The sequence below is a fragment of the Brassica napus genome, chromosome C3, assembly GCF_020379485.1.
Source record: "Brassica napus cultivar Da-Ae chromosome C3, Da-Ae, whole genome shotgun sequence".
Classification (NCBI taxonomy): Eukaryota; Viridiplantae; Streptophyta; class Magnoliopsida; order Brassicales; family Brassicaceae; genus Brassica; species Brassica napus.
The window spans coordinates 70,065,810-70,088,226 of NC_063446.1; the positions used below are offsets into that span (position 1 = coordinate 70,065,810).

The 22,417-nt window shown below is 37.4% G+C and overlaps 2 protein-coding genes and 1 long non-coding RNA gene across 3 annotated transcripts; all 3 read left to right on the forward strand.

Moving 5' to 3' along the window:
- Positions 1-1,047: 1,047 nt before the first annotated feature.
- Positions 1,048-4,049, forward strand: LOC125583489. The gene is made up of 3 exons (XR_007320520.1): positions 1,048-2,315; positions 2,660-3,200; positions 3,462-4,049. It is a non-coding gene; the product is annotated as an uncharacterized LOC125583489 (long non-coding RNA).
- A 783-nt stretch (positions 4,050-4,832) lies between these two features.
- LOC106386248 (RING-H2 finger protein ATL14-like) lies at positions 4,833-11,677 on the forward strand. Its single transcript, XM_013826124.3, has 2 exons — positions 4,833-5,487; positions 11,257-11,677. Exon 1 carries the CDS (start codon positions 4,974-4,976, stop codon positions 5,427-5,429), a length of 456 nt encoding a protein of 151 aa, XP_013681578.2. The 5' UTR covers positions 4,833-4,973; the 3' UTR covers positions 5,430-5,487; positions 11,257-11,677.
- Positions 11,678-11,924: 247 nt separating this feature from the next.
- Positions 11,925-13,542, forward strand: LOC106386249 (xyloglucan endotransglucosylase/hydrolase protein 19-like). The gene is made up of 3 exons (XM_013826126.3): positions 11,925-12,694; positions 12,798-12,991; positions 13,083-13,542. The coding sequence occupies exons 1-3, from the start codon at positions 12,419-12,421 to the stop codon at positions 13,453-13,455; spliced, it is 843 nt and encodes a 280-aa protein (XP_013681580.2). The 5' UTR covers positions 11,925-12,418; the 3' UTR covers positions 13,456-13,542.
- Positions 13,543-22,417: the final 8,875 nt, after the last annotated feature.

Here is a 22,417-nt window from a genome sequence, read left to right on the forward strand (position 1 = left end):
ATATGAAAATCAAGAAATTCATCCAATAGGACCACCACCGGCGAGAATCGTGACTGTTTTATTTTTGAGATTTTGATTGACTCACAATCTCAAACCGTGACGAGCATCTTTGTCTGTAGTATCAAACTGTGAGACCACATGCCTGAGCCGCTACACCGTCGTCGCCGTCAAGCTCCAATCGCATTCGCAGAGAGAAAGCTCAATCAACAATGGTCAACTCTCTCGTGTACACGTGGATAGTCAATCATCGTGTACTTCATATACACATAGTTTCCCATGGACAAAAATATCAGAATGTATACGTGTACTAGATGTATTTGAATGTAAAATCTCTTTTTTGATGAGCCACTGGTATATTTTTTAAAATACGTCCACCTTACACAATGGATCCATCCTAGTGTACGTGTGGACACTATCAATAGAGTGTACATGTGTGCACTATCGATGAAGTGTATATGTGTACACTATGTATCCAAATGAATCATTGTACATGTGGATAATGAAATATTTTGTGTACATGATATAGTATACACAGCAAATGGAAAGTTCAAAACTTGAGATGCCTCGTTTCAAAATGATTGTTACATTCAGAGGGCTCATGGCATTAGTGAATGTTTGGACCAACTATAGTTAACGATTTTTTAACCATCTAAACAAGACTCCTTTGTAAATTTTCTACAAAAACATTCAGTAGGTAGGATGTCCATGGATACATTTGACTCATAGTGTACATGTGTACATTTGCCTCAATGTGTACATGTGTACATATATAGTTATCCACAAGTACTTTACTTCACATGTACGTTTTTTAAACAGAAAACTGATGCATTTGTGAATTCATACTTGTCTTATATGTTGAATAACACAAAAATCATTTTGCATATATATTCTTATTCTTTATTCTTAGTATTCAAATTGTTGAATAACACAAAAAGCAAAATTCTCAAAGTCTTAAGGTCTTGAAGAACAAAATATTGAGTTAAAACTACATTTGAATTTTTGAGTTAAAACAACAAGGAACTAAAAGAAACAACAAGAAATTAAAATAAAACCCGAAACTTCTCAAAGTGATCTATCTTCTCAATTCTTCAAAAGTGATATTATTTTGGAATTTGGGCTTCGAGAATAAACAGTTAATGACTCTTTAGCATAGAACGATACTGCAAAAACACAATAAGAACTAGAAAGACAATCTTGTTAACATACAAATGAGGATAATGTCCATATAATAGTTGCATCTCCTGATCTGTAATCCTAGGCCGATAACGTGGAAGCATCTGGGTCTTGCCGCGATCTTCTGATGGAGGACGAACGACATGAATCTGTGACTTTTTAGTACATAGGAAGAAGGGGGCGTATGATTTAACTATCAGAAGGATTTGGCGATATTAGAAGCAGATGAGACGAATATTGGATTCGCCACAGGATGATAATTGGTTTTTAGACTCTAAGCTTCAACGAGAGTTCTTGAAGAATTGGATGACTAGTGATTTTAGGGATTGTAAAGTCAATCGTTGGGAAAAAAATAGCAAAACCAAATCTGAAAAAAAAAGAAATAAAAAAGATGAGAAGATATAAAAAAAATAGACTTTACTAGTTATATATATAAAATCAGGTTTAATCTTTTCTAGGATTCACCACTAATTTTTGAATTTCGAAAATCCAATCAAACCAAAATCTCCTAACTAAAATTCAACTCACTAGTTACGCTCATAAGAGGGCATTTTGAGTCTTTTCACTTAGAAGCTGCTCTAGTAGCACAAACTGCCCTAAAGCATTAATAAAACTCGTAAACTGTCTATAAATGACTCAAGAATATTAGAGCAAAATTATTTTTTTTTACAAAAAGATGTCCATATTTCTAGTTTATTTCTTTTAAGGCCCATCAGCCCAGTTAGCCATTAATGGGACTCTTGTTAACTAGTCCAACTGAACACGTCCCCACACATATTGTCATGGGCGGTTTCTACAAACGCCACGTTTAGCGTTTCATTTAGACAAACGCGGAAAAAAGGTAGAGTCCCCTTTAGCGTTTCTCTCACCCTCCTTTTTTATTAGTCTGGGTTTCTCGAATTTAGTGTAAAGTTTGAATCTTTCGGGGAGAAGTTATAATTGATAAGTGTAGAGCTTTGCTCTGTTTTTGCAATTGATTCTCTTTTGCTCTGTTTTTGTGTGTAATGAAAAGAGGACACTGAAAGCTGGGAAGTTGAATGAGAGAGTTCTAAGACTGTTTATGGCGTCTGGAAACGAAGAAGTTCTTTCTGTTATCGACGCTCTTAAAATCAAAATCGACGTCACTCCCATTATTCCTACTCGTAAAGTCTTATTAGTTGTGTTTTACCTATTAAAGCCCACACCAGGGCCCATATTATGATCCAGTATGAAGTGTTTGTTAACCATGTAACTAGGGTTCCTTAGGACTATAGCCCACTTTCAAACTCTTTGTATGAAATCAAACTATCTTTAATCTCTTGGTGACATCTCTTAAGTTTCCTTCTTTCCTTTTAGTTTCTTTCACTTAAAATAAAGCTTTAATAAGCTATTTTATATATCAATAAAACCTTGTTATATAAATGTTATCATTACCCTTTTGATTCTTGAAGCTAAAAAACTTCACGCTTGTTGTTTTGTTGAGAGAGTTTGGTTTTTCACTTCGCAGGATGTCATGAGAGATTTGGATTGAACGAAATGGACTAGACGCTAAGTTCCCTAGTTGAATGATGATGGCAATGAGCGGGTTTTGAAGCTCGGTCCCTTCTGTTGAAATGTCGGTTCCTAATTTCGTCAAGGCAGAAACAACGATCTGGATCAGAAGTGAAGATACATTGATGGAACATGGAGTATGTATGTTATTAATAACAACGTTCTTCTTCTTCTTGTGTGTAAGTATTAGCGGGATGAGGTCTAATTGTATAAGTTTTTTGTTCCCGTTCCTATGAAAGTTTGTATGCAATCATGGAAGGTTCTTGTTTGCTGCAGAGTTCTGTTTTAAGTTTCTATTCTATTGTTTGGTCACCTGACTTTCCAGTTCCATGTTATTCAAGTATATAGCTCAAGTCCAGTTCCATCTTATTTGAGTTATATGTAAGATATGATATTTGTTCTGTCTACATCTGTTGAGACTAAACACCTCCTGTTTAAACTTTGCGGAAGAATCAGAATCATCGCACATTCTTGCAACTCTCGTGACTTCCAATGAGGTTAGACATATTTTGTTAAATTTAATAGATGTTATTATTTATAATATTCATAAAAACTGATTCAGTACGATTTATACATCAAAAACGTTATAAATTATTTTCAATATATAGTATCCTATAGTTTTGCAGTAAACACACTCTGTAAATCTATAATTTTATAACATAAATTTTTACTTCGAGTTACATTGGATTATAACTTTTTATAATTTAAGTAATACTAGTCATTAATAATAATAGCCATAGTGAAACTAAAATTGACAGATAAGAAAGCCATCAGGACATCCCAAAATAAGTTCTAGCCTAAGCTGATTAGAATGCGGAAGATAATGGGCCGAAACGACACAAGAAGTGGTTAGCAAAATGAACAAGATGAAAATGTGAAAACGAAACTAAGGAGATAATATTAAAAATGAATGTTAAAGGTGGTGGAATGGTATGGTGACATAAGAAATGGTGTTACCAAGGAAGCTGCCCTTGTCGGCCAGTCCCTATCTCTTCACACTTGGCATTACCATATAGGAAGGTTCAGAGATCAATTTGAACCCAAATCAGTTAAATTCGTATTATTTGTCGTTTGGCTAATTAGCTCTGCTTTCTTATCCTTAGGTGAAACGTTGTTTTCGCCGTTTGTTTTTCTCCTCTAGTTTTCTTGTGATGTAAAAAACATACTGTATTATTACGTGCAGATAATAATCTGATTGTTTCAAACGCATGTCTACGCTTGTATTTTTTTGTTATCATATGTTTTTTTTTTTGTTATCATATGTTACTTCGTTATCGCTGACTTTTCTGTCTTGAGATAATGATATCATCGCAGCCGGCTAAATGGTGTCATTGGGTCCGGAGAAAAAAAAAATTAATTTCCAAAATATTTTTTTTTTAAAAAAACTCTGATAGACATATGTTTTTTTTTCAAAATATAAGTATTTTTAAAAATAAATTTATGAAAATAAAAAAATATTTTCATATAAAAAAATTTGGACCCCTTTTCTTATTTTTAATATAAAAATACATGTATTTTTTAAAAAAAATCGGATACTTATCTATTAAGAAATAGGAAGACAACGGATTGGGCACAGGGCGGTCGCTCCTATATCTAAACCGGCCATGGATATCATATGTTACTTCATTAGTCTATTAGCTAGATTAAAATTTTATTAATTTTTTTATTCAAACAGTTTAAAGTGTACATATCATAATTTTCTAATAATTATAAAAAATAGGAAAGAATTTATACAAAATTTATAACATAATGTAAATGGAATGATCAAATATAAATTTGTATAAAAATAGTAAATAAAATTGTTAAATATGGTGAGAACTAGTTAAGATGTTCGAATATTTTTCAAAATATACACTTCTTCCATTTCATTATATATATATATGATATTTTAGAAGATTTTTATCGTTTTAAAATTTAAGATATTTTGACATTTCTGTGTTAGTTTTATTGAAAACTATATAATTTTAGATTTTGCAATGTTAAACTTTGATATTTTAAAAAGTATTCTATAGAAAATGTAAAATTTTAATATTTGTGCTGTAAGCAAAAAAAAAAAACATTATGAAACATATGAAATATATATATATATATACACATATAATTAACCAATTAAAAATAATTTAAAACATGCAAACACCCCTTGTATTGTTGAATCCACAATTTTCGACCCAATTCAATTCCCCGATTGTACTCTGTATAACTCTCGCTCTCTCCTCACTCCATTGGTAAGAGACTAAAGAGAAGACTTTTATCTCCGCCGCGATCGTCCGATGTCGATATCTATTCTCCACGATGAACCAATCACAGGAGAGCAGTCGGCGCCACCGAAGTGCCACACGGCGAGTCTATCAACAAAGATTCTTTCGAAAATCCTCGCATGTCTTATCATGATCCCTGTAGCCGCAACCGCCTTGCTCTTCATCCTCATGTCTCTCAGCTTCTCTCTCTTCTTCTTCTCTCTCTACTGGTTTCTCCACCGCCACCGCCACCGCCGTCGCGAATCCTCAGATGGGTTGTTGTCTCCCAGATTCGTGAAGAGCCTTCCCCAGTTCAAGTTCTACGAGCCGACGGTGTACGGAAGCGAGTGCGTGGTCTGCATCGAAGGGTTCAGACAAGGACAGTGGTGTCGGAAGTTGCCTGGATGCGGACATGTGTTTCACCGCAAGTGTGTGGACTTTTGGTTGGTGAAAGTCGGGACTTGTCCGATTTGCAGGGACAGGGTTTAGAATTTGTAAGAAGATGGAGCCAAAAAGGTGAAAGTTTTGATCGGACAAGATGTAGATTTGCAAAAGTGTTTATAGTTTTTGTGTTCCTTATGATCATTTGTAATCACATATATCTCGAGAATATCTTCTATGATTTGAATTCCTCTGTTTTAGGAACGTATAGTTATGGGATGACCTATGAGCTTTGTATATATAAGTCTTCATGTATATTGTAAAATATATATCAAATACATTCTTAACATGGTAACAAGAGATTAAGATTACCCTAAATTTTTTTTTTTTTTTTCTCTCGGCCGCCACCTTCAAACTTCTTCTTCTTCGTCAAGCTTCAACCATGGCCACTCCTCTTGCAGAAACTGTTCAAAACAACCAGAATCTACTCAACATCAATATGGTGAATATCACCAAGCTCACGACAACAAACTTCATGACTTGGAATCTCCAAGTAACTGCTCTCCTCGATGGTTACGACCTCGTAGGACACCTTGATGGATCCACGCTGGCACCGGAACAAACCATCACCGTCAATGACGAAACTACTGTAAATCCAGCCTTTGCCAAATGGCGTCGTCAAGACCGCCTCATCTACAGTGCCTTGATTGGTACCTTGTTTCCATCAATTCAAGCGATGGTGACCAACACCAAGACATCGCACGATGTCTGGAAGTCACTCAGCACCACCTACGCCACGCCAACTCGAGGTCATATCCAACAGCTTCGTCTCCAACTCAAGCACTACACCAAAGGAGACAAGACCATTGACGACTACATGCGCGGTCTTACTACAAGGTTTGATCAGTTGGCTCTCCTTGGCAAGCCTCTAGATCTTGAGGATAAGATTGAATTCATTGTTGATGGTCTGCCAGAAGAGTATAAGACAGTCACTGATCAAGTCGAAGGTCGTGAGATCTCGCCTTCTATCATCGAGATCCATGAGAAGCTGATCAACAAGGAAGCAAAGATAATGGCGATCTCCACTCCTCCAGCCAACTCGGTGGTTCCAGTTACAGCGAACATGGCGACAACTCGCTCAAAGCCACACCAACAACGAGGCAGCAACTCAAACTGGAACAAAAATAACAACAATAACAACAACAAGCCGAACCAGTTTCAGAAGCAGGAGTACAAGCCATCGAAAGGATACCAAGGTCGCTGCCAAATTTGCAGTGTCTTCGGTCACAGTGCCAGGCGTTGTCCACAGATGCCACAGACGTCTCAACTTCAATACAACAACGTCAGCACTTCTCCCTTCCGTCCCTGGCAGCCACGAGCTAACCTTGCTCTCTCGGCTCCACACCCCTCCACAGCATGGCTTATGGATTCAGGTGCGACACACCACCTAACTAGTGATCTTCACAACATGTCGCTCACTCAACCATACCATGGCGATGACTCTGTGCTGATAGGAGATGGCTCTGGTCTCGCCATAACACACTGGTTCTATTACTCTGCCCTCAGCTATAAGAAACTTATCTCTGAACAATGTTCTCTATGTGCCAAACATTAAAAAAATCTCATTTCAGTCTATCGCCTATGTAATGCTAACAAAGTATCTGTTGAATTTTTTCGTGCATCGTTTCAGGTGAAGGATCTCAGCTCGGGGGTCCCGTTAATCCAAGACAAGACCAAGGATGAGCTCTATGAGTGGCCAGCCAACCCTTCAACCCTTCAAGCCTTTTTTACTTCTCCTGCACCCAAAAATAAACTGTCTGATTGGCATTACCGCCTAGGACATCCGTCTGCTTCTATTCTTAAAGCTATTATTTCAAAATTCTTTTTACCTTGTACTCAATCTGTATCCCAAACTACTTTGTGTTCAGATTGTGTCATCAATAAAACTCATAAATTGCATTTTCACCAAAGCTCTATTCTTTCTTCCCGACCCCTACAATATATATTCACAGACTTATGGAGTTCTCCGATAATCTCAGTTGATGGCTTTAAGTATTACCTTGTTCTTGTGGATCATTACAGCCGCTACACATGGCTATATCCTCTCAAACTAAAGTCACAAGTCAAAGAAACCTTCACAGCGTTCAAAGCTCTAGTGGAGAACCAATTCTCGACAAAGATAGGCACGTTGTACTCCGATAATGGCGGGGAATTTATTGCTCTCCGTCAACTCCTTACTGAAGCAGACATCTCACGCCTCACCTCTCCTCCGCATACTCCTGAGCAAAACAGGGTCTCTGAACGAAAGCACCGGCATATCGTCGAGACCGGTCTCACCTTACTCACCCACGCCCACATGCCAAGTGTACTGGTCCTATGCGTTCTCAACGGCCACTTACCTCATCAATCGTCAACCAACTCCAGTTCTTCACATGGATACACCGATACAAAAGCTTTTCGGGAATCACCCAAACTACAATAAGACTCGCGTCTTCGAGAGCCTCTGCTTCCCTTGGCTACGGCCGTATACGAGTCACAAGCTTGAGGATCAATCCACTCCGTGTGTCTTCATTGGCTATTCTCAGACACAAAGTGCATATCTTTGTCTTCAACAGAACACTGGTCGCATTTATGTGTCTCGCCATGTCCGGTTTGACGAACATGTCATCCCTTTCAAGACGAGAATGCTTCCTCACCCGAGTACACAACCACCACCAACCTCACCTTCATACCCAACTCCTCTAGTAACCACGATTCCTTTCACTCCTCACCCACCGAACCCACCTCAAACTACACCACAACCGCCACTCATGGAGCAAACGGGCACCTCGGGCTCTAATTCTCACTCGACGGAACAGGTTAATTCTTCAAACTCTTTGCCTAGTGTTACTAACAGTGATAGTGTGAGTGAAGATCCTATACTAGACGCCACCTCTGACGCGTCTCACGCGATCCCTTCGGCTCAGTCTCAACAACAATCGGCATCAACAACATCATCACCTCAAGCGCCTCCTGCCCCTGCTGCCGCTCCTCCGCAACCTACAAATAACCATCCCATGGTCACTCGCAGGAAGAATCAGATCACACGACCTAATCCTCGCTACAACTATTACGCAACTCTCTCCTCATCTGCTCCTGCTGAACCACGGACCGTGGCTCAAGCTTTGAAAGATAAACGATGGAGAGCGTCCATGTCAACTGAAATTGATGCTTTTACACGCAATGGTACATTCGAGCTTGTACCACGACAACCTCGCCAAAATGTTGTTGGTTGCAGATGGCTTTATACGAACAAGTATCATGCCAACGGCACTCACCGCTGCTGCAAATCGTGCCTAGTTGCAAAAGGATACAACCAACAGTTTGGTCGAGACTATGTTCAGACCTTCAGCCCTGTGATCAAGTCTACTACACTGCGTCTTGTTCTGGATATTGCCGTTAGCAATTCATGGCCTATAAAGCAGCTAGACGTCAACAATGCTTTCCTGCAAGGGACGTTAACTGATGAGGTATACATGGATCAACCTCCAGGATACATCGATATTGACAAACCGGATCATGTCTGGCGCCTTCACAAAGCAGTGTATGGTCTTAAACAAGCACCGAGAGCTTGGTATGTTGAACTACGCAACTTTCTACTCAGTCTGGGGTTTCGCAACTCATTAGCGGACACTTCTCTGTTCATCCTTTGCTCGGGAAACCAGTCCCTCTATGTTCTTATCTACGTTGACGATATCCTAGTCACCGGCAACTCCGCTGAAGGCATCCAACGGTTCTTGGAAGACCCAGAAGATCTAAACTACTTTCTTGGTATTGAGGCTCATCGGTCTGCAAGTGGCCTTCATCTCAATCAAAGGAAGTACATACTAGACCTTCTGCATCGATACGACATGATGAACGCCAAACCTGTCACCTCTCCGATGGCCTCTTCACCGAAACTGCATCTCCGCTCCGGCACTACTCTATCTGATCCGACAAAGTATCGTCGGCTGATAGGAAGTCTCCAGTACCTTCAATTCACACGCCTCGACATTGCCTTCGCGGTTAACAAACTCTCACAGTTCATGCACATGCCCACGGAAGATCACTGGCAGGCTGCAAAAAGAATACTAGGCCTGGGCATTCGGGGTCCCAATCGGGTTTCGGTTTTGTCCAATCGGGTCTCGGTTTTTCGGGTTTATCAAAATCAGCCCCATTCGGATTATATAAAAATTCGGTTCGGGACCGGTTCGGGTTTTATCGGGTTCGGATCGGGGTTAGTAAATCTTCAAAGAACCGGTACAACCCGGTGTACTTTCGGGTTTTGGGTTCCAACCGGTTCTTTGGTTTTAAAGTACTTGATTTATACCTATTTTGTAACCAAAACATAAGTAAAATCGGTTCTTCGGGTTTAAAGTACTTGATTTGTACCTATTTTGTAACCAAAACATAAGTAAAATCGATTCAGAAATAAGAAAAAAACATCAAACATGATCATTCAAAGTCAAACGAAAGGTATACGTTGTTATTGATAGAAAGAAAACCAATAAATGAAATCATAAAACGAAAAATTAAGTTCTCATGAAATGAAAAAAATTATTCAATGAAAATAAAACCAAAATCTAAAAATTTCAAGCCTCAACCGCCACTTTCAACCATCAACCTTCATGTAGTAGATAGTTATTGTATATGTTTAATAATATCTTAGTGTATTTTGGCTACATATTAGGAATTGAGATCATGTTTGGTACAAGTTTTTTTTTGGCATTTTGAATGTTTCGGGTTCTATCGGATATCCATTTAATTTCGGGTTCGGTTCGGATAATACCCATAACCCGAAATACCATAAAACAAGATCCATTCGGTATTTATGTCGGGTTCGGATCGGTTCGGATTCATTTTCATCGGATCGGATTCGGTTCGGATTTTCGGGTTCGGTTTATTTGCCCAGCCCTAAAGAATACTCTGGTACCTAGCTGGAACACCAATGCACGGTATCTTCTTTTCTACGCATAACAACATGGTTCTTCGGGCATATTCAGACTCGGACTGGGCTGGTGACTCCGATGATTATGTCTCCACCAACTCATACATCATCTACCTTGGCAGACACCCTGTTTCTTGGTCCTCACAGAAACAGAATGGTGTTGCGAGATCTTCCACCGAATCTGAGTATCGAGCTGTGGCGAATGCAACTTCTGAGATAAACTGGATATGCAGCGTACTCTCTGAACTTGGAGTATCTCTACCATCTGCCCCAGTAATCTTTTGTGACAATGTAGGTGCCACATTCCTTTGTGCAAATCATGTGTTTCACTCGCGCATGAAACACATAGCCCTCGATTACCACTTTGTGCGGAATCAAGTTCAGCGTGGAGCGCTATCGGTCGCTCACATTCATACTCGCGACCAACTGGCTGATGCGTTAACTAAACCGCTACCACAGTCAAGATTCTTGGAGCTAAGAGACAAGATTGGAGTGGTTTCACCGGCTCCATCTTGAGGGGCGTGTAAGAGATATCACATATATCTCGAGAATATCTTCTATGATTTGAATTCCTCTGTTTTAGGAATGTATAGTTATGGGATGACCTATGAGCTTTGTATATATAAGTCCTCATGTATATTGTAAAATATATATCAAATACATTCTTAACAGTACGGTCCTTTTACACAAACACAGCTCAGAATCGAAGCCTGGTGATGAATTTATTGAACATAGTTTCAAGACTGAATATATTTAACGGTTGACTCATGGATTATGGATCAAAGTTGATTTACAAAAGATTGCGTAAGTTGAGGTATACAGAAACAAAAATGTCCAGTTCAGGTATGCGATGAACTACATTTGGAGTCAAGGTAAGTAGAATTTTACGAACTCCTTCATATATGAAATTCCATTTTCTGCTCCCAAAAGAACAGACATGGTTTCTCGGGGAATAATAATCTGACAACCTGCCAAATTCACCATCCAATGAGTGCTCCACTGATTATAGAAGAAGTAATAACAAAAAGTGTGGTTAGTATTATATACCAACGATATCAGCATGCTCTTGGATGAACAATGGGTTTTAGATATGGATGTTCTGAGTGTGCAATCGGATTTCGTTCAGAGTCAATTCAGGTTTGGGTCTTCGGGAGCACAATATTAAGGGCTTTTTAGAAATTATAAAAGTTTGGTACGGTGTCAATTTGGATTTACTCTGGTTTAGTTCAGATATACATTGTAAACCCATTTGAACTTGTTCTAATTCGAGTTTGGGTTTCTAAAACAAGATATTTGTTTGGGTTGAGTTCGGATAAACTCAATATCCGAAATATCGGCGGATATTATGTCAGCTTCAATTTGGTTTAAAATTTACCTTTTTGGATCGGTTCGAATTTTTGAGTTTAGTTTTTTTGCCCACCCCTAATAAGTTCACTGAAAGGCCGCCACAAACAAGCAGTGCCTCAATCTAACGTCAAATGAAAAGGCAGAGAGATGTAATGCAGGCAGTTTCTATAGAACGGTGTGTGAAGAAAGACGAAGCAAACTTACTTTTTTACTGTTTAATATTTATGTTTGCAAATTCCAAGAGAGATTTTGATTCGACACAAGATTTGACATTAACTTCTTTTTTTGTTTACAACAACATTAACTTTTAGAAAAATAAGTTTCAAAACATCAAACCTTCCTTTTACGGATATATAATGATATAGACCCAAGTTTAAGGAAACTTCAATGCGTGTGTCTTCCTGTTACGTTATAGGTTTGGCTCCATTTGAACTTAAAAAGGAAATTCTCTATAGTCGGTGCTCGAAATTCGAAGCTGCGTTGACATTACAAAATATTAAGATCAGCCAATCTGATACAAATGTCTAAAATTATTCGGTTTGTAACACTAAAGAAGTAACGAAATTAGTATTATTTTTAGTTTGATTCGTTTTTAACAGCAAACAACGTATCAAATAATCAATATCAGAAAGCTGTGACCCAACGAAAGCACATGCACCATTAATGATCAACCACATGAAACTACCATCTCTCTTTCTCTTTGCGTTTCATTTCCAGCAGCTATATAAACTAATGTCACTTGCCTCAACTTCCATCAACAGTATTACATCTGAGATCTACAAAAATGAAGTCTTCTTGCGGTACAAGGTTCACGTTCTTGGCTCTCTATCTCTTTGCGGTACAATGTGTCTATGCGGGTAGCTTCCACAAAGATGTGAATATACATTGGGGTGATGGACGTGGAAAGATTCACGACAATGAAGGCAAACTTCTTTCTCTTTCGCTTGACAAATCCTCTGGATCCGGTTTTCAATCCAACCAAGAGTTTCTATATGGCAAAGCTGAGGTTCAGATGAAGCTTGTCCCTGGTAACTCCGCTGGAACAGTCACAACTTTCTATGTAAGTAACTTACAACTTTAAGGCATTCTTTTCATATTTTCAAATTTTCTAGGTTACATATAGTTAATGAGTTTGTTGGTGTTTTATGATGACTTTTGTGTAGCTTAAGTCCCATGGAACTACGTGGGATGAGGTTGACTTCGAGTTCTTGGGAAACATTACTGGTCATCCGTATACTCTCCATACTAATGTTTACACTAAAGGCTTAGGAGACAAAGAACAACAGTTTCATTTATGGTTTGACCCAACCGCTGGCTTTCACACTTACTGCATCACATGGAACCCTGAAAGGATCATGTAAGCGTGTTCTTGTAATCCCTTCTCATATGTTTTGAGACTAAGTGTTCATGAATCAAGATTCTCACATTGTTTTTTTTTTCATTTCCAGTTTTACAGTTGATGGCATTCCCATTAGAGAGTTCAAGAACTCCGAGTCTATTGGAATACATTTCCCAAAGAGCCAACCAATGAGAGTCTACGCGAGTCTTTGGGAAGCCGAGCATTGGGCTACAAGGGGAGGATTAGAGAAAACAGATTGGTCAAAAGCTCCCTTCACTGCTTACTACAGAAACTACAACGTCGAAGGATGTGTTTGGGCTAATGGTAAATCATCTTGCCCCAAGAAATCCCACTGGTTTACTAAGAAACTGGGTAAGGGGGGTATGAATAAAGTGAAATGGGCGCAAAGAAAGTACATGGTGTATAACTATTGCACCGATAAGAAAAGGTTTCCTCAAGGTGTTCCTGCTGTGTGCACTTAAAGTACTACTATTGATTCTTGAATAAGTTACTTGGCATTGTCTTTGTAACCCACAAGAGTTTTTCTTTCAATTGTTGCTCATATATATGTGTGCACGTGTAAGATTTTTAAATTAATAGTGAATAATAAACATATGGAATCAAAAGTTTTCGTTACTAAAACTTTAACTGGCTCCACTTGATGTGTGAAACTTGTAAATTATTGAGAGAGCAATGAGAAATGATCATTACAAAAATGACATAACAATTATTGGGACTAGTTTGTCAAAATAAAAATCTCAAATATACTAGCTTACTCGTCGAAGCTTATAGTATAACGTTTAGTTACTATTTTAAGATCCGCCGAATGAGAATTGTATATATAAATTATTTTATGTACTATTACTTATTTTACATTCTTTTACATATTATAAGATAACAAAATAATAAATATTTTTGAATAATTGAGAAATCATTAGTTATTACATAAACTATCAAATTAACGCACACACATAGATTAAAATTATCACTCTTGTTTATTTACAATTATTTTATGCTAAGTAATTTAAATAATCACTTTTATCTATTTTATATGGTATATAATTAAATTTAAATATATTAACATAAATATATAATGTATTTTAATAAGACTTTTTAATCATATGGTTTTATGATTATTTTTATCCCTTTTCTAACAAATATTTTTAATCAGATAACAAAATTTTCACTGTGAGACTTTTAATAGTTTTAATAAATTTGTAATAGTTCTTTAAAGTCACTACAAATTTTGAAATTAAAATATTAAGTTCTCAATACTTGTTCAATGTAAATTTTGAAATAAAAATATTTTTATATGGTAGATATATTATTCTGAATACCTATTAAATGATAATTTTACACATATAGTTTTATGATCATTTGTCTTTTTATAATTAAAAATTTAAACAAGTGATCACAAAAATTTCAATATGAAACTTATAACAGCTTTACTAATTTATACTCACTTTTTAAATTCAAAATATAATATATACGAAAAAATCTAAAATTTTATTATATGGTAATGTGATGGTTTTATTTATTTTAATAATCTAAAAGTTAACAAAATAATTGAGTATAAGCAAATTGTTATCAAATCTTTATTATTTAAATCATTAATTGTCATACATATATTTTAATCATATTAGGTAATTTTGTAACTTTTATTCAAAAAAAGAAGAAAAAATATTAATTCTACATAATTGGTTAATTTTATAATTGGTATAGTGAAAATATAATATATATTTACACTACAAGAAATATGTACATTGTTAGCGCGAGAAATATGCTATAGTAGATGTTTGATAGCGAATTCACAAATGCTATGTATGCGGCAGCAATCATAGGTACCCCTCCTACGATAGTGTTTTCTGAACGCTACGAAATATACAAATACGATAGCAACACTTATATGATATTATTAACTTAACTATAGCTTCTGATTCGTGTTATGATGTACATATAATGACATTGATATAATGCTATAACTAGAAATATAACAATTAAAAATTATTTTGAATATTTAATTAGGATTAATTAGTTAAAAGTTAAATAATTATAAATTAAATCGAAAATTATTTTGTAACTGAAAATAAATTTTATTAATAAATTAATTTGGTTTACAGATTAATTCTAGTTTAGTTTACAAAACTAAACCAGAAATTAAAAAATAAAATCAGACCACTACAATTTTCCTAACTCGGTTTACACTTAACTAGACCTAAAAAACCTAAACCTAAAGAAAAAACTCCTGCCGCCTCCTCCATAGCCTTGTCCCTCTTCCAGTAGCCATGAACTTTGATTCCTCCAGCCGCCACGAGACTTGCATCCTCAAGCCGCCATGAACCTTGCTTCCTCCAGCCGCCATGAACCTTGGCTCCTCCACCTATCTTTACCAAAAACAAAACAAAATCAGATTTGTAATAGAGCAACAGAGAGAAGGAGATACACAGATACGAAGAGAGAGAGAGAGAGAGAGAGAGAGAGAGAGAGAGAGAGAGAGAGAGAGAGAGAGAGAGAGAGAGAGAGAGAGAGAGAGAGAGAGAGAGAGAGACGTCGACCGTGGTGGTGGTGAGACAAGGGGGAAAACGGTGGTGGTGAGACGAGGAGGAGACACGGTGGTGGTAAGATGAGAGAGGCGTTGAGAGAGATGAGAGATATAAGATATGAGAATGAGAGGTTAGAGTGAAGAAGAGAGAATCGGGAAAAAAAAGCAGAGAAGGAGATGAGATGAGATCTGTCGTGAGAGAGGGAGAGAGAGAGAAGAAAAAAAATAAAAATTAAATTGAATAAATCTCTACCTTTGGATCTAAGTTAATCCACTGGTTAAGAGTGTGATCTATGTATTAGAATCTGATTGGCCAGAAATTTTGTCTTTCTTTTTCTATTTTTATTTTTGTTTTGTTCTTAAATATTTGATAATTTGTTTTCTAAGTAATTTTTCTTAGTTATATCTCATATAAAATTTGTATTTTCGAGTTTATAATTTAAGTTTAGAGTTTTCTTTTTTGAACATAATAAGTTTATATTTATTTTAAGAATTGATGTTTAAGTTTGAAAATATTTGATTAATATCAAGACTATGATTTAAGATTTTGGATCAGAGTATGAAAATATTAGATTTGAATATTAGGTTTCAGATTTGTAGTTAACTTTTCAAAATTTTAGTTTTGAAGTTTATATTTAGAGTATTGTATGTATAGTAAAGTTTAGTGTATATGGAATATACAGTTTTGAGTAAGGGGATTTGGGTTGAAGATAAGATCTAAAAGTAAAGTTTAATATTTTAAAATTTAAAATATAAGATTTTATGTTTAGATTTATGATTTGGGGTATAGTGTTTATGTTTATTGTTTAGGGGTTGGAATATAGTATTTGGGGTTTAAATTATGATATGAAATTAAATTATGAATTTAAATTTAAGATTTAAGTTAAATTATGAAAAAGAATAGAGTTTTAAGGTTTATATTTAGGGTTTAGGGTTTAAAAGAATTTTAGGGTTTAGGGTTTTAAGCATGTACAAAAAAATCGTGGCATTTCGTGGCTATTTTATAAAGACCTACAAAAAAATTCGTAGCTAAATCGTAGCAAGAAAATACTCTTTATAAATTGTCTTTTTTTTTCCCTTCAATCTTTGATGATTTGTTTTGTAAATAATTTTTCTTACTTATATCTTATTTCAAAATTTATATTTTGTACTTTGGAATTTAAGTTTAAAGTTATTTTTGAACATAATAAATTGATATTTATTTTAAGAATTAATATTTAAGTTTGGAAATATTAGATTAATATCAAGATTATCATTTTGGTCATCATTTAAAAAATTTGTATGTTTACACAGAATGTATAATTTATGTTTGAAGTTATGATTTAGGATATAGAGATTGATTAAAGATTAAGGATATGTGGTTAGGAAATTATAGTTTAAGATCAAGAAGATTAAATTTTAAGTTTAATTTTAAGATTTGAAGTTATAATATAAAAAGATTAGAGTTTTAAGGGTTGTGATTAGTGTTTAGGGCTTAAAACCATGTTTAAGGTTTAGGGGTTCAAATAGCTTTTCTTAGCATTATAAAAATGCTATTATAAGTCTTTCGTAGTTTTATTAAGCCACTTATATAATATTTTTGGCGCTTAAATCTAAATTCCCGCTAAGTACTGATGAAACCGGTGATTTTATTTTTCCCGCTCACGTAATTCTTAAAATAGCATTAATTAAATGCTATTTTTAGGTTTTTCTCTATCATAGCGTTTATCTAATGCTATTATATAATACGGAAATTTCTAAATCATCTACGATAGCAGTTCAGTAAAACGTGCTATAATAATGTGCTATCAATGTAGACTTTTTTTGTAGTGTTAGATGGACTAACATATTTCTTAAAAGACTTTGAGAAGCATTCTAATGATGACGTGTTTCATAGCTAAAAATGTTGTATTAATTTTCAAATAATAATAAGGGATATTATATCACACATAACATTACCAAATCGTCCAAGCTTATGTTATAATTTTTTTTTTCTTATAAAAGGCTTTCATATTAGATAGAGAAAAGAAACTCGGTACATAAATACAAGAAAATGGGAAGGGGGCCTATTACCGAAGCAAAGAAGAGAAAAGTTATTAAAAACTAACAAACTCCACATCAGAGAATTGGGTAATGATATAAGCCAGTTGATCACAAGGTCCCAATTCCTTGGAACCGAAACAAATCCCAGCTTATGAACGCAAATACTCCAACATGTCCAAGAATAATTGCAATAAAAAAATAGATGATCTATATTCTCATCAGAGAGACCACACAACAGGCAAGTAGTTTCAATATCAGAATTCCAAGACTTTACTCTCATTAAAGTTGGATTTCTGTTGAGGAGGAACAACCAAGCATTAGTGGAGTGCTTGGGAATGATTGCAGTATGCCAGGCAATACTAGCTCCAACGAGCAGTTGTTGTCGAGGCCGAATAAAATTCCACAAAATCTTTGACGAAAAGTGGGAGTAAGTGATAGAGTCAGTGACCCAAGTGGCTTTATCTTGCTGTGATGAATAACAATATAATCTGAGACCAGGGAGTCAGACGGGATACCAAGTTGAGTAGGAGCATAAGCTCCCAAAAAGGTGATCAAAGGCCCAATGGATGTCCATGGATCATACCAGAAGAAAGTGTCATCTCCTCTCCCCACATTGATGCGAAGGAAGGGAAGAGCGAGTGTTCGGTACCTGAGAAGACGCCGGAATGTCCACGAGATAGAGTAATTCTTTTCGTTTAAAGACCAGAAGGATCCATTTGAGAGATACTTATGACGACACCAAGCCACCCAAAGAGATCCCAATCTAAAGAATAAGAACCAAATAAGCTTCAGGCTGAAAATTGCATTCCATGAGAGATGCTCCGAAGTCCCAAACCTCCTTCACTTTTGGGAAAGCAAAGGGCATCCCAAGCAACCTTAGCACCATTAGAATTATCAAGAGTACCTTTCCACAGGAAGGAAGTAGTCAAGCTGTTGATTAGCTGCTTAACACGTTTAGGCAGAAGGAAAGCTGAAGTCCAAAACCCCACAATACCCGAGATCACAGTGGAAATCAACCTTAGTCGACCCGCCAAACTCAGACGGCAATGGAGCCAGCCGTTGAGCTTTCTTCTAATCTGGGAAATAAGGGGGTCACAGTCCTTGATCGTGAGCTTTTTAGAACACAGCGGAAGACCGAGGTATCTAACTGGTAGGCTTTCAGAAGATAGAAGAAATTTCGTCTTGAATCTATCTAGGAGCTCCTGTGGCAGGCCAGAAGAAAACATGGTTGTCTTGTGAATGTTAACCGCAAGACATGATAGCTTCTCAAATTGAGACAGAATGGTAAATACACCAGCCAGAGATTTCTCAGAGCCATCAGAGAAAATAAGTAAGTCATCCGCAAAAGCCAGGTGAGTAAGCTGAATATGAGAGCAACCTGGATGATAATCGAAGATGCCAGCCTTGGCAGCGTTATCGAGCATAATGGATAGGACATTCATCACCAACACAAAAAAGACCGGAGAAAGAGGGTCCCCTTGTCGAAGCCCTGTACGACCTTTAAAATATCCAGCTGTAACCCCATTGATAGATAGAGAGAACGCTGGGGTAGTGATGCATGCCTTGATTGCAGAGATAATATTGGGTGGAATATTATACGCTTGGAGAGCAATTAGAATAAAATCCCAACGGACAGAGTCAAAAGCCTTAGATATGTCAATCTTAAGAGCGAACCTGGGAGAAGATTTTTTAGAGTGATACCCGTTGAGGACTTCGGAAGCCAGCAACACATTTTCCAAAAGAAGCCTATCCTTGACAAAGGCTGTCTGATTAGGCAAAATCACATCAGGCAACACACACTTGAGCCGGTTTGAGATGATTTTTGTTATTAATTTGTATACAGTATTCAGGCAAGAAATGGGTTTGAAATCCTCTATACACTCAGCTCCTGGGCGCTTCGAAATCAACACCAAAGATGTGCTATTCAAAGCTGTCGGCATAAAAGGCGCCCTGAAAAAGTAGTGAACTGCCTTCAAAACCTCTTCACCAATAAAAGACCAGGTTGCTTGGAAGAATTCACAAGGAAACCCATCAGGACCAGGGGTTCTACTCTTAGGCATCTTAAAAATAGTCTCCTTGATCACTTCACTTGATATTTCAGCTCCTATAATAACTTGTTTCGGATCAGAACATTTGAAGATGATAATTTTATTTAGCAAATCCTTGAGTGAAACACAATAATCTCCTTTGATATCCTGGAGGACAGAAGAAAAATGCCTTTCCGCAATCTGGTGAACCTCTTCGAGAGAGGCAGAACGAGACCCATCACTCCTCAAGAGATACTTGATCGCATTGGACCCATTGCGGAAAATCATTAAGCTGTGAAAAAACTAGGTATTGAGATTGATGTAGCAAGTACATCAATTACTAGGATTTCCTTTTTATGATCTAGGTTTTCTTTTAATTACAGATAATCCTTAAGTTAGTTTTCCTATTTACGTTTAAGTTAATTTTCTTATTTGGTGTTATCTTTAGGTTTATATAAAGAGAACGTATGTGCTCTCTTAATTTTTGGTTTTTATAATATAAGTTTTGAGACTTACTTCTCTCCAAATCGCCTCTTGATTACAATCTTTGCGAAGCTTGAAATCATAAGTCGTCAAAGAAACAATCTCGTGTTGATTCAATCTTTGCCTTGTCCCTTACGCTAGCTGCAACATTTGGTATCAGAGACAAAGAATCTTAACCATGCTGCCTAAGAAAGATGTTCAACAGCAACTTGATGCTCAAACGGAGGCCATACAGGGAGCGCTCGCCACTTTCCAGCTTGAATTACGTGATTCGTTGCAGGCTTCTTTCGAGGCAGCTCTACGAATGGTAATGGAAGCTCGACCCCAGGCAGCTAGAGATCGACGCCGTGCTGAACAAGTTTATGAGGAGGATGCGGAAGATGACTTTGTGGACGACAACCCTTTTGCAGGTCTGCAAGAGAGACATATCTTACCCTGTCCAATGACGTATTAGCCACACCGCGTGGCGATCGTCGTAACTGGGAGTCAGGTTTTCGCCTCGACTTACCGGAGTTTAGTGGAAGTCTAAAACCTGACGAGCTGCTTGACTGGATCAGCTCAGTGGAAGAGCTTCTGACATTCAAGCAGGTTCCTGCTGATATGCGTGTCTCTTTGGTGGCAACCCGCTTCAGAGGACGAGCCTCATCCTGGTGGCAACACGTTAAGGAACAACGCATCCGAGCTGGTAAAGAACGAATTGCTTCGTGGGAAAAACTGAAGCGTCTTCTACGGAAAGCTTTTCTTCCTTACAACTATACACGCACAGTGTATAATAAACTGCAGAACCTTCGTCAAAGCAACAAAACAGTGGATGAGTATGCGTCTAAATTTTTTACACTTCTATCCAGGAATATCTTCTCGAAACACAGGATCAATTGGTGTCTAAGGTTCATCGGGGGATTACAGCAGCAAATACAAAATAATCTATTGTTGTTTAATCCTAATACCGTCTCTGAAGCACATCAACGTGCTGTCCTTATTGAGCAAAATCTGCACACTACGCAGACCTCCTGGTCATCAGCAAATACACGAGCGCGATCCACCACTTCTACGAACACAACTGGAGGATCTAATACAGAATCAACTGCAAAAGATAATCCAGTGAGGAGTAATGATCAGAATAACGCTGCTGGACCTTCCCGAGTTACTCGACCAGTGACATTCAAGTGTTTTAACTGCAGAGATATCGGCCATAGGCAGTCAAACTGTCCTAAGCGAATATTTTTATCCAACGAAGAAGTTATATATGATGAAGAAATCGTTGATGAACAAACTGAGACCGAGCAGGAAGACTTAGTCTCCGGTGATACGGGACATCTTTTGGTTTTTTGTCGGACGTTGATGAGTCCTCAGGTCATAGACGAATCTCGGCTTCGATCCAATATTTTCCGCTCCTCATGTACCATTTGAGGCAAGGTGTGTTGCTTTATTGTCGATTCGGGTAGCTGCACCAACGTCATCTCAGAGGAAGCAATGGCCAAACTGGCTTTGTTTGCGGAGCCACACCCGAACCCTTATAAGTTGATCTGGTTGAATACACAAACAGACATACGTGTATCACGTCAATGCAAGGTTCCCTTTTCTGTAGGTGCTAACTATCGTGACATGATATGTTGTGACGTGGTTCCTATGGACGCGTGTCATTTATTATTGGGACGTCCTTGGCAATATGATCGACGAACTTTACATGATGGATTTGCCAACACTTATTCCTTCTCTTTCGAGAATAAGCGTATCACATTGCTTCCTTCACAAGATACTAACTCGTCTAATGAGTCTCGTGCAACAACTCCTACTCCAGCGAAGGTTTTGACGATGCACCGACCAGTGTTGCTTATATCCAAGACGGAGTTTGTTGCGGAGCTCCGTGTTTCTGATGTGGTATTTGTGTTAATGGCATCTTTACCGGAACCAGCACTCACGTTTGCAGTGCCTCCAGCTTTCTCGCCTTTGATTCACGAATTTCGTGATGTCTTTCCCGATGATTTGCCAGCTGGATTGCCTCCTTTGCGCGATATACAATATTGTATTGATCTGGCTCCTGACTCTGCTCTTCCAAATAGGCCACATTATCGAATGTGTCCTCAAGAGCATGACGAACTGAGACGACAAGTTGAGGACCTAGTGGTGAAAGGATATATACGTGAGAGCCTTAGTCCTTGTGCAGTTCCTGCATTATTGATTCCTAAGAAAGACGGTTCTTGGCGCATGTGTGTGGATAGCAGAGCTATCAACAAGATAACAGTTCGCTATTGGTTCCCCATCCCGCGGCTCGATGATCTCTTAGACCAAATTGGTTCAGCGTCCATCTTTACGAAACTGGATCTCAAGAGTGGTTATCATCAAATCCGTATCCGTCCGGGAGATGAA

Excerpts from the sequence above, each read along its gene's own strand:
- LOC106386248 (XM_013826124.3), top strand. The coding sequence starts at position 4,974 with ATGTCGATATCTATTCTCCACGATGAACCAATCACAGGAGAGCAGTCG.
- LOC106386249 (XM_013826126.3), top strand. The coding sequence starts at position 12,419 with ATGAAGTCTTCTTGCGGTACAAGGTTCACGTTCTTGGCTCTCTATCTC. Across the intron at positions 12,695-12,797 it reads GAACAGTCACAACTTTCTAT|CTTAAGTCCCATGGAACTAC; the intron begins GTAAGTAACTTA and ends ACTTTTGTGTAG. Across the intron at positions 12,992-13,082 it reads TGGAACCCTGAAAGGATCAT|TTTTACAGTTGATGGCATTC; the intron begins GTAAGCGTGTTC and ends TTTCATTTCCAG.